The 18,212-nt window shown below is 45.0% G+C and overlaps 1 protein-coding gene across 1 annotated transcript; it reads left to right on the top strand.

Annotated features, from left to right (window-relative positions):
* Window positions 1–8,587: 8,587 nt before the first annotated feature.
* On the top strand, window positions 8,588–13,953 carry LOC136653265 (vomeronasal type-2 receptor 26-like). Its single transcript, XM_066630174.1, has 2 exons — window positions 8,588–8,978; window positions 13,055–13,953. The coding sequence occupies exons 1-2, from the start codon at window positions 8,588–8,590 to the stop codon at window positions 13,951–13,953; spliced, it is 1,290 nt and encodes a 429-aa protein (XP_066486271.1).
* Window positions 13,954–18,212: the final 4,259 nt, after the last annotated feature.

Genomic DNA, 18,212 nt, shown 5'->3' with positions numbered 1-18,212 from the left:
ATTCCTCATGAAATATATCTCCATCTATGTAAGCCCATATGAATTTCACAATGTTCATATTTTCTGCAGTTGCAATCCTAGCCCCTCTGATGCCTGGGGCCAAGACCACAAAATGCTGCCCCCATCCTGCCCCACCCCCCACCAGGAGTCAGAAGTGATTTTTAGGTCCTCCAGAAGGCCCTGGCTTTTTCAAAAGGGGGGGCAGTGAGGGGGTCATGACACTGCCCTGAAGTGGTGCCCTGGGACATTTGTTCCCCAGTCCCCCTAGGTATGCCACTGTGTTGCAGTTAGGAGTCAGGATTTCTATTAAGGACCAAGAAGATACCACAGACATATTTTGGCATGTGTGCGCATGAGAGTGTGCGCCAGCAAGGAATAATATTTTATAAACCTGACCAAGCACACTCAAGGCACAAACATTGCATTCCAAAATATAGGCTATATTTTATGATGCCATAATAAATCTTGGTTTGATTGTTATTGTTGCTTTGCCCCATTGAGGACTACTTGGGTCTTTTGGCCTACAATAAGGGGGGAGGGGAGAAATGACATAAGGGCCACTTTTAACCCAAATATTTAGGTTATTTCCTTATCTTCCTTATCTCAATTCTATCATCTTACTATACTCTTGCCATTTTCTCTATGGGTTGTCTTGATTAGACATGTCACATCTGCTTCTCCAGTCTAGACAGGCCGGTAGACAGTGCTGGGAAGGAGGTAGCGGTTGTGGTGCATGTCAGCACCAACGACGTTGGCAAGTGTAGCTGGGAGGTCCAGGAGGCCAAATTTAGGCTTTTAGGTAGGAAGCTGAAAGCCAGGACCTCAAAGGTAGCGTTCTCTGAAGTGCTACTTGTTCCACGTGCAGGGCCAGCTAGGCAGGCGGAGATCAGGGGTCTCAATGCGTGGATGAGGCAGTGGTGTAGGGAGGAGGGGTTTAGATTCGTTAGGCACTGCGGAGCCTTTTGAGACAAGCAGGGCCTGTACAAAAGGGACAGGCTTCACTTGAACCAGAATGGAACCAGACTGCTGGCGCATAACATTTAAAAGGTGGCATAGCAGCTTTTAAACTGATCCCTGGGGGAAGGCCGACAGGAGCCGAGGGGCATCCGGTTTGGGACTCCTCATCCCTATGGGACAAGGATGGGGAGGCTAGAGAACAACAAGACAAAGACGGAGTAGAAGAAGAAATTGAGAATAGTAGCGTGATGGGATGTGACAGTTTGGCACAATGAGAGGATGCGGGGACAAAGGAGCGAATAAGCAGCCCATCCTGGGGCATTCCACGTACAAATGCTTTTATGCAAATACCTGAAGTCCCCAAGCAAAGATGGGAGAATTGGAATGTCTGGTGACAAGGGAAAACACTGACATAGTGGACATAACGGAAACCTGGTGGAATGCGGAGAATCAATGGGATACCGCAATCCCAGGCTATAAACTCTACAGGAGGGACAGGCAGGGGCGTGTTGGAGGTGGGGTGGACGTTTATGTTAAGGAGGGGATAGAATCCAGCAAAGTAGAGATTGAAGGTGGGTCCGACTCCACTGTAGAATCTCTGTGGAGCAATGTAATATTGGGGGTGTACTATTGTCCTCCAGACCAAAAATTTGAAGGGGACCTTGAAATGAGGAAACAGATCAGGGAGGTGACAAGGAGGGACAGGGTTGTAATCATGGGGGACTTCAATTATCCTCATATTGACTGGGTCAAATTGTGTTCTGGTCACAAAAAGGAGACCGGATTCCTTGACATGCTAAATGACTGTGCCTTAGAGCAGCTAGTCATGGAGCCCACCAGAGGACAGGTAACTCTGGATTTAATATTGTGCGGTACTCAGGACCTGGTTAGAGATGTCAATGTTATGGAGCCATTGGGGAACAGTGATCATGCTGCGATCCGTTTCGACCTGCACGTTGGGGGAAGAATACCAGGCAAATCTCTCACAAAAACCCTTGACTTCCGACGGGCAGACTTCCCTCAAATGAGGAGGCTGGTTAGAAGGTGGTTGAAAGAGAAGGTAAAAAGAGTTCAATCTCTCCAGAGTGCATGGAGGCTGCTTAAAACAACAGTAATAGAGGCCCAGCAGAGGTGTATATGACAAAGAAAGAAGGGCTCCACTAAATCCAGGAGGGTGCCCGCATGGCTAATGAGCCAAGTTAGAGAGGCTGTAAAGGACAAGGAAGCTTCCTTCCGTAAATGGAAGTCTTGCCCTAATGAGGAGAATAAAAAGGAACATAAACTGTGGCAAAAGAAATGTAAGAAGGTGATATGGGAGGCCAAGCGAGACTATGAGGAACGCATGGCCAGCAACATTAAGGGGAACAATAAAAGCTTCTTCAATTATGTTAGAAGCAGGAAACCCACCAGAGAAGCCGTTGGCCCTCTGGATGGTGAAGGAAAGAAAGGGGAGATAAAAGGAGACTTAGAGATGGCAGAGAAATTAAATGAGTTCTTTGCATCTGTCTTCACAGCAGAAGACCTCGGGCAGATACCGCTGCTCGAGCGGCCCCTCCTGACCATGGAATTAAGTAAGATAGAGGTTAAAAGAGAAGATGTTTCAGACTTCACTGATAAATTAAAGATCAATAAGTCACCGGGCCCTGATGGCGTCCACCGAAGAGTTATTAAGGAATTGAAGAATGAAGTTGCTGATCTCTTGACTAAAATATGCAACTTGTCCCTTGAAATGGCCACAGTGCCAGAAGATTGGAGGATAGCAATTGTCACACCGATCTTTAGAAAGGGAAAGAGGGGGGACCCGGGAAACTATAGGCCGGTCAGCCTAACGTCTATATCATGTAAGATGGTGGAATGCCTCATCAAAGATAGAATCTCAAAACACATAGACGAATAGGCCTTGCTGAGGGAGAATCAGCATGGCTTCTGTAAGGGTAAGTCTTGCCTCACAAAACTTATAGAATTCTTTGAAAAGGTCAACAGGCATGTAGATGCGGGAGAACCCATAGACATTATATATCTGGACTTTCAGAAGGTGTTCGACATGGTCCCTCACCAAAGGCTACTAAAAAAACTCCACAGTCGGGGAATTAGAGGACAGGTCCTCTCATGGATTGAGAACTGGTTGAAGACCAGGAAACAGAGAGTGGGTATCAATGGGCAATTTTTACAATGGAGAGAGGTGAAAAGCGGTGTGCCCCAAGGATCTGTCCTGGGACTGGTGCTTTTCAACCTCTTCATAAATGACCTGGAGACAGGGTTGAGCAGTGAGGTTGCAAAGTTTGCAGACAACACCAAACTTTTCCGAGTGGTGAAGACCAGAAGTGATTGTGAGGAGCTCCAGAAGGATCTCTCCAGACTGGCAGAATGGGCAGCAAAATGGCAGATGTGCTTCAATGTCAGTAAGTGTAAAGTCATGCACATTGGGGCAAAAATCAAAACTTCACATATAGGCTAATGGGTTCTGAGCTGTCTGTGACAGATCAGGAGAGAGATCTTGGGGTGGTAGCGGACAGGTCGATGAAAGTGTCGACCCAATGTGCAGCGGCAGTGAAGAAGGCCAATTCTATGCTTGGGATCATTAGGAAAGGTATTGAGAACAAAACGGCTAATATTATAATGCCATTGTACAAATGGATGGTAAGGCCACACCTGGAGTATTGTGTCCAGTTCTGGTTGCCGCAACTCAAAAAAGACATAGTGGAAATGGAAAAGGTGCAAAAGAGTGCAACTAAGATGAGACTGGGCTGGGGCTCCTTCCTTATGAGGAAAAGCTATGGCGTTTGGGCCTGTCAGCCTAGAAAAGAGACGCCTGAGGGGAGACATGATTGAGACATACAAAATTATGCAAGGGAAAGATAAAGTGGATAGAGAGATGCTCTTTACACTCACAAATAACACCAGAACCAGGGGACATCCACTAAAATTGAGTGCTGGGAGAGTTAGAACAGACAAAATAAAATATTTCTTTACTCAGCGTGTGGTTGGTCTGTGGAACTCCTTGCCACAGGATGTGGTGATGACGTCTGGCCTAGACGCCTTTAAAAAGGGATTGGACAAGTTTCTGGAGGAAAAATCCATTACGGGTTACAAGCCATAATGCGTATGTGCAACCTCCTGATTTTAGAAATGGGCTATGTCAGATGCAAGGGAGGGCATCAGGATGCAGGTCTCTTGTTTTCTGGTGTGCTCCCTGGGGCATTTGGTGGGCCGCTGTGAGATACAGGAAGCTGGACTAGATGGACCATGGCCTGATCCAGTGGGGCTGTTCTTATGTTTTAATGAGATCTGATGAACTTGTTTTCATTTCCATTCTGCTTCAAGTGCAGCCTTGAACAGCACAGTACTCCAGGGACTTGACTTGATACCCATAATCACCTCTAAATGTTAGGATTCATCCTTAATTTGGCCAAACCCAACACAACATTTCTGAGGCAATAGAAAAAAGAGCACAGCTTTACCCAGTGATATGCATGAGGTGACTCTGATGAGTCATTTTCCCTTCATCCACATCGTTCCCAGAGATGGATGGCACAGCTGTTGGATTATCTAAATCAAGATTAGCCCCAAAATATCAGTGATGCTTCTGTTGCTCTTTCTGTGGCTACCTCAAACTGAAGGCAAGCCACACAGTGATATGTGCACCAGGATCAATCCCTTCCAGCTGCTCTACGAGTATTACAAAGCAGGAGACCTAATCGTTGGATCAATTGTTTTTCTGTTTGGCTGCTTATTTGATGAAGTACCTTTCACTGCCAACCCAAACAACCTAACTATAAATGAATTTATGTAAGGAAATAGTTTTCTTTCCTCCCTGACTTTCACTACGCTCCAATAGGGACAGAAAGAGGTGATGCTATAGGTATGTGACAGATGGCACAGTCGTAACCAGCTTTCCAGCACTGAGATAAGGGCAATGCAGCTCCAAAGTATGGGAACAAACATTCCCTTTAGCTTGAGGTGGCCTCCATGACTGCCACCCAACTGCAGGATGCAGCACATGCCCCATTGGCACAGCTGTGTCAATGCTGGAAAGTTGGTTAGGATTTGGGCCAGAAGCAGTGGCATTTTCAGAAAACATTGTGCAGATGTCTTGTTTTAATAGCAATCATCCAATGTTGTTAAATATTGTATATGAATCGCCTACTGCAAGATTGTCTAGCAATTGCCTCATTTGGTTTACCTTCTGTTACCCATTCTGTATTCCTACTTGTTTCCCTATCACATCACATAACTCCATGTTTTTTATCATGTCCTTCCTACTTTCTTCTCTTCCTGTAGCCTTCAGTGAACTTCTTCTCCATACTATGGGGACACCTTTCCAAGCAAGGTTCAACTCCCTGTCATTTTACCCAATCAGCTATAGAGAAAATACTGATTTAGAAATCCTATGGTCCCCCCAAAATAAAATCACTTTAGGCTGCTTCTACCTATGGAGTATAAATGTCAGTTTTAAATAGCAGATAATGTCTCTTGTGTTTCTTCTATATGTTTGTGCATTTGTACAAAATAACTATTTCTCTTAGGGGCCAGGTAGGAATTTTTTACTCTTAGCAGGATAGCATTGTGTTAGCAGCTTTTTTGCCTGCCCCAGACTTGCTATGGGTTGGGTCACTTTGGCAGGTATCATGCATGCTGGGTAGGTAGATTTATCTCAGTGGTGTCTATGCTAAGATGAACAAAGTCAGGGGAAGTGCCAGGACCGCTCATACATGATTCCCACAAGGTTGGTGAGGTTGGCTAGAAGTTCCTTGGAATGAATCAGCTCTATTCCCTTGGGCAGGGTGACCAGATGTCATAACCACAAAAGAGAACAAGGAAACCAAAATGTAAGACATCCAAGAAAAATGTAGGACATGACAAAATAAAAGCTAAAAACATGTGTATATTGATTTCATGTGGCTAGTTAAATACTATATTACTTGATAATAAATTTAAAAGTATTTGACATAGAATTTATTACATATGATTAATTAATTACAAGAAGCCTATGCACTGCCTGCAGGGCAGTGGCCCGCTCACAGGGAAAAGGAAGACATTTAAGTTCTTCTCCAGCACACAAGGCCAAAAGAGAGGACATGTCCTGGAAAAAGAGGATATCTGGTCACCCTGCCCTTAGGGTTTACCTGAGGGGCATTGATGATATCCTGCCGTTTTGACCCATTGGGATTGACGGTGACAACTCACTCGAGCATAGCCTGAGCTTGGCTTAGATGGCTACGCCCTTCATTACATTGGGATAACTGAGAGCTCTTTCCCAGCCTTAGTGGTTGAGTTTAATCCCTGCTGCAGTTTGATTGTTATATTGTAATAAAGTGGCCCTAATATCCAAACCTGTGTCTTACTTCCCTTTTTTCTGGGAAGGGGTTAATGACTTACACGTAGTTTAGACTGACTGGGCAATCCTTTGTATGTCTCATCTTAAGTAAGTTTCTTTATACTCAACGAGGTTTACTCCCAGGAAAGTGTGTACAGGATTGCAGCCTGAGTTGTGTTCTTATATTAGACATTTCACTAAATATGTTCTTCTATTTAGACATTTAAAACACTGAACTATTTCAATGATAATTATGCATTTTCTGTTTTCTATCTTGTTGAAAATACATCCATTTCAATCCAGCAAACACAATACCATGCTCACAAATAGCTCCTTCATATCTGACTCAATATCTGCCTGAAAAATATTTTTTTTTTTTTTTAGTGGGATACCAAAATTCTACCAGCATGTTGTGTCCCTAGTATTTGCTGTGAAAGAGATCAATGCCAACCCCAAGATCTTACCCAATGTCAGCCTGGGGTTCCAAATTTACAACAGTTATGCAAGTGAAAGAATGACTTATCAGAACACCCTAAAACTTCTTTCCACCTGGAATAAGATCATTCCTAACTTCAGATGTGACAAGCATAAGAATTTGATAGCTGTCGTTGGGGGGCACTACTCTGAAATCTCCCGTCACATGGCTACTGTCTTAGAGAACTTCAAGATACCGCAGGTAGGATGACTGTGTGGGCCGTGAAGCTTTTCCATTTGAAAGAATATTAAACTTTTATACTACCTTCATTGCTGTTTTAGGGCCCAATCCTATCCAACTTTCCAGCACCAGTGCAGCCACAATGCAGTCCCAAGGGAAGGGGAAAAAAAATTCCCCTATCTTAAGGAAACCTCTGTTACTGCCTCCCCATCACAGGATGCAGTGTGTGCCCCATTGGCACAGCTGCACCAGTACTGGAAAATTGGTTAGGATTGGGCCCTTAATATCTTTTTTTTTTCTTTCCTTGAAAAGAGGATAAGCAAAAAAGAGTTATGTACAAATAGCAGTGAAAAGAATGATATGCTAAGTGAGGAGAATGTTTATCTTCCTGTATATGGAGGAGGAAGTATAGCAGGCCTTACTTCTGAATAAACATGTATAGGATTATGCAGGAAACATTATTTCAAATTCATATTTAAGAAACCTCAGGATTTTCTCTAGTGTCTCAAAGCAGCAGATATTGGAAAGGAATCATTGTAACTTATTGTTAAGGCTGCAATCCTATCCACAGTTATCTGGGAGCAAGTCTTATTGACTATAATGGGGCTTACTTCTGAGTAGGCATACATAGGATTGGGCCCTAAGTATGTTTCTGACAACCCGATCCTAACCTGCGCTGGATCAGGCAGGCCAGTTGGCCTGCCCTGTACCCAGTGTGGTGTTGGGACTGGCTGTGATGCAATCTGGGGCAAGGGGAATCTATTTCCCTTACTCTGGGTAATGCAGAGGTGGCACAGATCCAAGCAGCATGTCACGAGGCTGGGCCTCCAGGGAGGGAGGTTAGGATGCAGCCTAAGTCCTGGAACCTGGCACTATCCCCCTCCTGGCCCCGGCCCACCTACAGGCCCACCAACCACCACCTGCCATCCCCTGCCCTGGAACATCCCAGTTTTGTCCTCCCCAACCTGCCACAGACCCCCATGCTGACCTGAATCAGCCAGCAAGAACTCACTGGGTTTGGGGCTTGCTCCGGGGAGCAAAAGAGGTCCAACCTCCCTCCAAGTGCAAGGAGGTCGGTATGCACCCTTGCAATGGCCTCCCAACTCCTCATTGCAGACGTGCATTCCAGGACATTTGCGACACTCCTCCACCAATGCAAGGAACTTGCGTCAGCTGATAGACTGCTTGGGATTGTGCTGTAATTGTGATTTTGTTTTCCTTAGATTGCTTATTGTGTAACAGCTCCAGTACTCAATGTTAAAACCCAGTTCCCTTCTTTCTACCGGATGGTCCCCAGTGAAGAACATCAGTACAGAGGGATAGTGCATTTACTTCTGCATTTCCAATGGACATGGGTTGGGCTCATAACAGCAGATGATGAGAATGGAGAAAAGTTTGTGCAGACCCTGATGTCCATGCTTGCCCAGAATGGCATCTGTGCAGCATTCAGTGAAAGGATACCAGTTATCTCTCGAGCGATAGATGCATTTGGTTCATTTGGGTCCTTCAAGGTCAAGGCTACTTCAATAATGAGTTCCAATGTCAGAGTGCACATTGTGAATGCAAGTCTTCAGACCATAGTATTTTTGACATGGTTGATATATATGTATTCTGTATTTGAGGATATTACACAGTTTTCAGTTGGTATCGTGTGGATAATGACAGCCCACTGGAATTTTGCTGCGCACACACTGTACAGGGCTTATGATATACAGATCTTTGATGGCGCCTTGTCTTTTGCTATTCACTCCAACAAGGTTCTGGGTTTTGCACAGTTCCTCCAGGCTTTACATCCCGACTCTCCTGAAGGAGACGGCTTCCTCAGGATCTTCAGGAAACAGGCTTTCAATTGCTTATTTCCTTATTCCAGTGAAGACAAAGAGGGCATGAATATCTGCACTGGGCAAGAGAAGCTGGAAAGTATCCCGCCAACTCTTTTTGAAATGAGCATGTTGGGTCAGAGCTACAGCATCTACAATGCTATCTATGCCATAGCACATGCTTTGCATAAGACGTACACATTGAAGACAGAACTCACTGCAAAGATTGGTAGAGGAAGACAGGGTCAATTGAACGTACAAGCATGGCAGGTAAAATTTCACATCTGGAACAGTGATCTTCTCATGGATACTGTTTCTTGGGCGTGATGACTGAATTGCATTAGCGCAGTGGTTCTCAAACAGGTGGGTCGTAACCCACCAGTTCATGTAATGCTTCCCTCGTCCCTTTAAGGGGCGGGAGAAAGGGAGAGGCAACAATGTGATTCCCAGGATCGCGTCAGTAAAGGGGGCAAGAGGGAGCACTTTCAACTTACTTGTAACTAAGTGGGGATGCTGGAGGCTGCAGGAGGTGTGGGGAGCCCTGTACAGCCCTCCTCAGGGCTCCCAGAGGCATAGAAAAATGGGCGCAAGGCTCCTCCTGAAAACCGGAAGTGTCTAGTAGACTAGAATTGCACTAGATGTGCACATAGTAATCCTTCTCTTCATAAACTTCCTTGCAAAGATACCTTCATTCCTCAGTAATTATATGTATTATCCTGAGGTAATCCATATAAGAATCTTCTACATTCAGTGTTGTTATCCCCATTTCGCAGCTGGGGGGTGAGTACGGGTTTCCTAGTATCATTTAGGTCCCAATCCAATCCGGTTTTCCAGCACTGATGTAGCCATGCCAATTGGCCATGCACTGCATCCTGTGTTGGTGGGGGCAGCCAAGGAGGCCTCCTCAAGATGAGGGAACTTTTGTTCTCTTGACATGGGACTGCACTGCAGCTGCATTGGTGCTGGAAAGTTAGATACGGTTGGATCCTGATGGAATTCACGGCAGGGGGAAGTCTTTAACTGGGCTTGCCCTGCTTCATAGCTCAGACTTTAATGCTTTCTAAAATGTGCCCTTGCTTCTTGCAATCTAGCTTCACCCTTTCCTGAGGAGCATCTCATTTAACAATAGCGCTGGGGACACTGTCCTCTTTAATGAGAATGGTGAATTGGTTGCTGGGTTTGATGTCATCAACTGGGTGACTTTCCCAAACCAAAGCTTAGTAAAAGTGAAAATAGGATGGACGGATTCTCAGGCTCTTCCAGGCAAAGAGTTGTTCATCAATGAGGAGGCCATCACATGGCACAGCATGTTCAATCAGGTGGGATTCAACTGGAAGTGTGAGATACAAACTTCAGTAGAAAAGTGCTTGAATAGTGACCCTTGACCATCCCTGCCACTCTGCATGCAGAATTTGTTTTAGAGATACTGCCAAAGCTTAGTGGGTTTTTTTTTGGGGGGGGGGGAGGGGGGGTGCTGGTAATGTGATCCTTAAAACAGGGTGGAAAGGGGACAAACGGTGTGGAGACTGGAGTGAGGAGGGGTGAGTCAAGGCTGGGAAGGGAGCAGTATTGGTGTCAGAGCTGTATCCTACCCCTCTTGCCAGCCTTTATATACCTTCCCAGGTCCATTCAGTTTTGCACCAGCAAAATTGCTAGTGTAGATCAGAGTAGACCCATCATGGCAGTGGAGGCTCACCCTGAGGCAAGGGAACAAATGTTCCTTGATCTCAAGGAGACCTCCGTGATTACCTCCCCCTTCGGGATGCAGTATGTACTCCAGGGGCAGGACTGCATTGTTCCAGGGGGTATTCAGTTGGGATCGGGCTGTGAACATTTAAGGGTGTTCACTTTAAAGGAACATAGACTTTCAGAGTGATTTACCAGCCAACATTTTGCATTAAATGCCATTACATTTCAGGAAGCAAAGGAAAATCTGTCCTCAGTACAGTGATATCAGAATGGATCCACCATTGCTCACTTTGATATGCAGGAATCACAATGCGCAACAGAGGCATCACTGGGTTAGTGTCACCTGGTGCGAGAGCTCATTGTGTCACTCCCATTATGGACCTCTTCCCATACCAGACCATAAAGAATAAATTCAATATCATACACACTGCCTAAATGCAGCAGCATCACTAGGGTCGCTGTCACCCCCTTTAACTTTACTTATTCCAATACATAACAGAATAGGTCCGTCAACAAATCATTAACCAACAAAAAGCCACAGGCCAACTTGATGACACGCACAAAACCGAAAAAGAGTTCTAGTATTAGCTCTGAGACATGGGGATGAGAGCTCACTCCTGCTAACACCTTATTGGTTCCCTGCTGTGTCATAATAACACCTCATTGGTTCTTGGAACAATCAGTCTCACTGGTCAGTTTTGAGCCAAGAAAATCCACTTTTTGTTACATGAAGCAATTGTGTTTCCTTTTTCTGGTTAATTAGCCGTACCTTTTGACAGAATGCAAATAATTCATTGCCTTTCCAATGGCACATAATATGATGCTATAATTCATAAATACAAATTTTCCAAAAGGTTTCCAGATTTTCTAGTGTTGTCACCCACCTGATGGTGTCCCTTAGCGCAGTCCACACACTTCGCAGTTCCTAGTGAGGCCACTGATGAATAGCGTGTTTCACTGAAGCTAAAGTGTGTTCTGAGTATTTATTTTGATTTTTTTTAAATTACTATTTCAAATTTCTACATGAATCCCTGTTCACACTTTCAGAAGCTAGGTTTTGCTGCCCTGTACTGAATATCCACTGGACCCTCCATAAAGCTGCATTGCCCTTATGTCGGTGCTGGAAAGAGGTTTAGGACTGCGCCCTTAGGCTGTAAATCTATCTTACCGGAAACAAACACCTCTAGTTGTAACCATCACCCTACCATCTTGTATATCAGAAGGAATGTGGTGTGAACTTTGTTGTTAAGCCATCACAGAATTGTTGGTAGGTTATAATCAAACCATCTATAATTGAACCGTTTGTTTTCTTCTTGCTGTGAATAGGTCTTGCCTCTTGCTGTGTGTAATGACTACTGCCATCCAGGTTACATCAGGAAAGCCAAGGAGGGGCAACCATTTTGTTGCTATGATTGTGTTCCATGTGCACATGGGAAGATTTCAGATCAGAAGGGTAGGAGACACAAGTCCTTTTGAGGCATTCTTAAAGGAGGTACCATGATTAATGCTGACAGGCCAACAAGAGATCTTCTTAGCAGCTAGAACTCAAAACACTGTGTCCATGACAACTGAATCTGCTGCAGATTCTCATGGCCATGGACAAATTTTCTTTAATGTTGGCCAGAGAGAGAGAGAGAGAGAGAGAGAGAGAGAGAGAGAGAGAGAGAGAGAGAGATTACTTCACTTGACCCCAATATTCCAATTGCTCCAGGCAAAAGTTGGTTAAAGGTGAGATGGTCAAGTTGAATTGTTTGCCAAGGGGTCTCCTTGGACCTTCACCAACTATTTTGCTGGTGTACATTTGTGGAGAGGAAGGGGGAGGGACTGGGAAAACATTATATGATCCAGAGTGTGTGATACTTGCTGAGATCCACTCCAACTGACACTAAACCTGCCCACTGGTATAGCACGATCTCAATCCTCTAAAGAATGAACCCCTCTTCCACCTTACCTTTCCAGTATCATTGTCCTGCAGCCACTGCCACATGTGTGGGGCCTCCAGAAATCTGTACTGGTAACCCCAAAGTGCATGAGAGTGCCACAGGTTTTATGATGCCCCTATAGCATTTATGACAGTGGATCACAAAATCCACTGTCATAAATAGACCATGGCTCATAAGTCATATAAAAAAGTTCCGGCGCCCCCGAGATCATTTTTCAGCTACCTGTAAAATTTTATTCCTACTATATAATGACTTAGGGCCCAATCCTATCCACCATTCCAGCACTGACGCAGCCATGTCAATAGGGTACACACAGCATCCTGTGGTGGGGGAGGGGCAGTCATGTTAAAGGAATGTCTTTTCCCTTATCTGCAGGCTGCATTGCAGCTATATCAGTGCTGGAAAGTTGAATAGGATTGGGACCTTAGATTGGATTTGGTAAATAGGAGTGCCACGTCTATGAGAACTACTTTCTGGAGAGAACACCAAGAGCTAAAATAGATAATGTGCTTCCTTTGGGTACAAGATGAGAGATGAAGGAAAACTAAGGCTGCAATCCTAACCACACTTTCCTGAGAGTAAGCCATATTGAACAAAATATAACTTACTTCTGAGTAGACCTGGTTAAGACTGTGCCCTAAGACACTAACATATCATGTGCTTTCTTTTTCAGATATGGATGACTGTTTCAAATGTGCAGATGATCAATTTCCAAACAAGCACAAAGACCAATGCCTTCCCAAGCAGTTCACCTTCCTCTCCTTCTCAGAGAACTTGGGAATGATTATGACTTCCTTAGCTCTCTCTTTCTCTTTGCTCACAGCTTTGATGCTGGCTCTTTTCATTAAGAGTCAGAATACTCCCATTGTCAAAGCCAACAATCGGGACCTCACATATTCTCTCCTCATTTCCCTATTGCTTTGTTTCCTCTGCTCCTTGCTATTTATTGGCCAGCCTCAGACAGCTGTGTGTTATTTCAGACAAACTTCTTTTGGTGTCATCTTTGCGGTGGCTGTTTCTTGTGTCTTGGCCAAGACCATCACTGTGGTTCTGGCTTTCATGGCCACCAAACCAGGATCCAGGATGAGGAAATGGGTGGGGAGACGACTGACCAGCTCCATTGTCCTTACCTGCTCCATGATTCAAGCCGGTCTGTGTGCTGTGTGGCTAGCTACAGCTCCCCCATTCCCAGATTTGGACATGCATTCTCTGGATGAGGCAATCATAGTGGAATGCAATGAAGGGTCGCTCAACATGTTCTATTGTGTTCTGGGTTATCTGGGATTTCTTGCTGCTGTCAGCTTCACTGTGGCTTTCCTCGCCAGAAAGCTGCCAGATAGTTTCAATGAAGCCAAGTTCATCACTTTCAGCATGTTGGTCTTTTGCAGCATTTGGTTGTCTTTTGTTCCCTCTTACCTAAGTACAAAGGGAAAATATGTAGTGGCTGTGGAGATCTTCTCCATTTTGTCCTCTAGTGCTGGATTGCTAGTTTTTATCTTTTTCCCCAAGTGCTACATACTTATATTGAGGCCAGAGCTGAACAGCAAGGACCAACTAATTAAGAGAAAGTGATCCCGGCTTAAAGGTCCATTTCTGAGGAAAAGTGTCAATGAAAGTATTGGAATTTTGTTCTGAATAAACATATTCATTGTATACTATGTATAGTACACAGTGTATACTATCTATGGCACTGTGTATACATTTCAAATACCAACTCTGTCTAAATGGTGATGTTGGCCATACTATTGAAATGTGATCACAGACACTTCTATCCCCTCCCCCCCCCCACACACACACACTGAGAAGTCTTATAACCAATCATGGCAGGCTAGTAGCCTTCTTCAGGGTTATATTCCTATCTTAAATTTGTGCATCATATTTATTATTTTAGAAAAGCCACATATCTATGGAGCGAGAGGAACATTTTGCTCAATGCCTGATTTCCCTTTTCAAATCTTATCTCAATTTGGGAAACAAATCAGGCAAATTGCTCCCAAGAAGCAGAGAGAAAACCCCAATCCTTCCTCTTTATATTCCCAAGCATGTACATTGGCAATCCTGTCTAGAATGGTATGAATATTTGTCTGTGATAGTTGCAGTCAGGGCACAAGCCTAACCAGGTCTACTCAGCAGTAAGAACCATTTTGTTCAATGGTGCTTACTCTCAGGAAAGTGTGGTTAGGATTGCAACCTCAATTGCTAATACTAAGTGTTCCATTGGCATAAATATGAGCTGTTATTCTAAAGGCTGAACCTCCACTTCAAGAACTAGGAATATAAATTAGTCTTCTCGTGGAAGAATTGCAGCAGTAACCATCAACCAAAATTAAATATTTGATCCTTTTCAACAGAAATCCTTAATCACATTAATAAAACCTAGGGTCAGGGCTGTCCCAGAACCACCTAATGCCTGAGAAGGCAGGCCAAATGCTCACCCATCCCCTTACTTGATTAGGTGCCAGCTCACTCCCCAAAACTATAGCCCAGCACACCTCTTCCCTCCATATTTCCTCCTCCTCTCTGTGCCACACTTTCTTTTCCAATAGAGGGAGTAATGACAGAAGAAGGATTCATGGAGCGAATTGGTGGAGAGAGACTGCCCCCCCCATCTGCCGCCTGACAGCCCAATCCTGATCTGCCTGGAGCTTGTGGTAGCTGCGGCGCCAAAATGGGTGCAGCGGCATCCAGCACACAACTGGGCAGCCTGTGGTAGCTCCTTGGGGAAAGAGGACTTTTGTCCCCATCCCCCGAGGAAGGGAAGCAGCCCCACAATGGGGCTACTCAATTCTGCGACGACTCTTGAGCCAGCACAGAATCAGAGAGTCCCCTGTTGGACCATGTGGTTCCATACAGGGCTCAGGATCCAGTGGAGTCGAGCTCCATCAGTCCCACCTCACTCCCTCCCCCACCACACCAACTCCCCGCCCTCCATCTGCGTTCCCCCGCCTCCCCCACTCTCTCACTCAGCTCTCCGCCACCAGGTGGTCCGGCACTGGGCCCTTGTAAGGGGCTGGTCCAGGCTGGCTCCGGCACTGGGCCCATAGCAAGGACTCGCAAACATGCCTTATGGAGCATTTGAGACAGTGCATACCGATGATCAGTTGGCATGCATGGGTCTGGATCGGGCTCTGAAGCATCTTCTTCAGTTGGCCTCATGGATGGGCTGGCATGGTCTAGGATTGAATTGGGATTCATTTGAAAGAAAAGAAAGGAGGGGATATTGTGAATGGCATATGTTGGTCAATGGACTGAATAAAGTGTTCCAAATCTGTATTCCATAGATCTTCAGTATGCAGAAAAAAGAAGGACTGAAAAGGAATGCAGCCCTGCAGCACTGTGGAGATTGCTGATCCAAGACAGAGGCAATGTGCACATTCAGAATGCCAGTCTGCCCTCCAAGTCCATGCTATACTAGAGTTGGGCACTCAAGTTCTGCGCCTGGGTACATGCTTCAAAAGAGATCCTTAGGAAGGCAACACTGGGGCAGATTACCAAAGGAATACAATGAACTCTATGCTGTCTTGTAATCAAAATATTATTGGGGTCAATACTGGGATTTTAACCCTGGCAGAATTCTATGGGCACATACCAGCAGAATGTGCATTCCGCCAGCAAAACAAGCGTTATGACTGCCATAAACATGACTATGCCAGAGCATGTGGCCCAGCCAGTGTCACAAACAGCTTATTCCATTGAAACCAACGACATAGGTCTAGCAGACACAGAAATGCTCCTTTGACACAGCTGTATCAGCTGGGGTTTAATTAGGATTGGGCTATTACTCTTTTACTCTACAGCAGTGGCATCATTAGCGTTTGCATCACCCTGTGCAGGAGACCAGCAGATCACCCCCATGATGGACTTGCTCCCATGCAGTGGGTGGGACAATGCTCTGGGCGGTAGGCATGGGGACGCACCACCACCCTGCTCCGCGCTGTCTCTTTGGCTATAACATTTGATAGAATAGAGATATTTCAACACGGTTTGTTCCACTGCATTCTGTATGGAAATACGCATTGAATGATATATAACATGACTGTATTATTCAAAAATATCAAAAATTTTGGCCAGTAGTGGTGACACCCCCCCGTATGTGTCGCAAGTGTTGCCTGCACTTCCTGCACCTGCACCTGCAGTAGAGCAATGCCACTACTCTACTAAAGAGATACTGCAATATCAGCGCCATTTCTATCCCAAAGTTTGAGTTTACTCTCTTCCTCCATCACACTGCCCTTTTTGACCCCTCAGATTTCTTTCTCTGGGTCCTCTAGAGCTTACATGTCCCAAATGTGTTCCCACTAAGCTTTGCAGAGGATTGACAAATATACTGTCTTTTCTGCTTCAGGTGGAGTCTTGAACATGACATGATTTTGAAACCTGTAATTCCAGCAAGCTGCCCAAGCTCCTGTTTTCCCCTGACAGATTCCACATGTATTTTGCATCATTATCAACACTTAACCACAAACCATGGTGGATCTACTCCAGCCAGACTGACACTCAGAGTCACTAACACATTCTCAAAGTCTTTTAATGACTGTCATTATAGTAAAAAGTGCATCACCATTCAGAAAGATTCAAGGTCTTTATAACCTACTGAGTGACATTCAGGGATCAGCTGAGGGATTGTAAGCATGTGGGGCTACATCGGTCTCCATCAGCTGGGAACTCCACCCATTTCCCTTCATCCAGATAAACTGTGGAGATGCAAGGAATGGTGTTAAATCATGGAGATGCATAAGAACAGAAGAGCCCTGCAGGATCAAGCCAAAGGCCCATCCAGCTTCCTTTGTCTCACAGTAGCCCGCCAGATACCTCAGGGAGCACACAAGAACAGAAGACCTTGCATCTGGCATTCTGAGGTAACCCACTTCTAAAATCAGGAGGTTGCACATACCCATCATGGCTTATAACCTGTGATGAACTTTTCCTCCAGAAATTTGTCCTATCCCCTTTTAAGGCATCCCGGTCAGACGCCATCACCACATCCCGTGCCTAGGAGTTCCACAGACTGATTACATGCTGGCTAAAGAAATGGCGGTGCAAACTGTCTGATACTGGATGAGAGATTTTGCGTCAAGGTTTTTCTTGAGATGGCAGGGTTGCTACTGGTGCTTCTTCATGTCCTAAGGCCACCTCAAATGGAGGGCAAGGTCCTCAATGCTTTGTGTTCCATGACTGATCCGTATGATATCCCTTATGAGTATTATCAGGAAGGGGACCTGATCGTTGGAGCAATTACCAATATGTTTCCCTGCATATTTGATGACATATCTTTCACTGAAAATCCAGTAGGAAAAACATTAATTGAACTTCTGTAAGAAATTTTCTTTTCCTGTTTTCAGTATGCACTGGGCTGGGATAGAAGCACACAAAGATGATTCAGCGAATGTGCTGTAGAACCATCACACCTTCCCTTTTCCAAGTTGTTTTTGCAATTCCCAAATAAATATTCAAAGTCGGTGTCCTTTCATCCTGCACTTTGCGTTATGCTTGTCAAGATGAAGGAAATAAAAGGAGTGGATAACAGCTGTTCCATCACAACTGCAACACACAACTCAGGAAGTGGGGGGTGGGGAACCTTTGACTGCCTTCGTTAACCGCCCTGTTGCCACATTTTCCAACCTTGGACCTAGTAATTGGATGATTACTTTATGCAAATGCACATTTTTACACCAACCATGAGGAGGTTTCTTAGCTCCATGTATGTGTGTGTGTGGGGGGGGGGTATTGGACACAATCCAGAAACAGTAATTGATTTCAATGGTAGTGGAGTGGGGGAGAAATCCAGTTACTTTCTTATCTCATTGAAGCTAATTACATTGGTCTGGTTT

The sequence above is a fragment of the Tiliqua scincoides genome, chromosome 5 (assembly GCF_035046505.1).
Source record: "Tiliqua scincoides isolate rTilSci1 chromosome 5, rTilSci1.hap2, whole genome shotgun sequence".
Taxonomy (NCBI): Eukaryota; Metazoa; Chordata; class Lepidosauria; order Squamata; family Scincidae; genus Tiliqua; species Tiliqua scincoides.
The sequence above is the reverse complement of the archived record's forward strand: the minus strand, read 5'-3'. Positions and strand labels throughout refer to the sequence as shown.

What these genes read in the sequence shown, in the direction of transcription:
- LOC136653265 (XM_066630174.1), top strand. Translation starts at nt 8,588, where the DNA reads ATGACAGCCCACTGGAATTTTGCTGCGCACACACTGTACAGGGCTTAT. An exon ending in AGAACTCACTGCAAAGATTG is followed by an intron (nt 8,979 to 13,054) that starts GTAGAGGAAGAC and finishes TTTCTTTTTCAG; the next exon opens with ATATGGATGACTGTTTCAAA.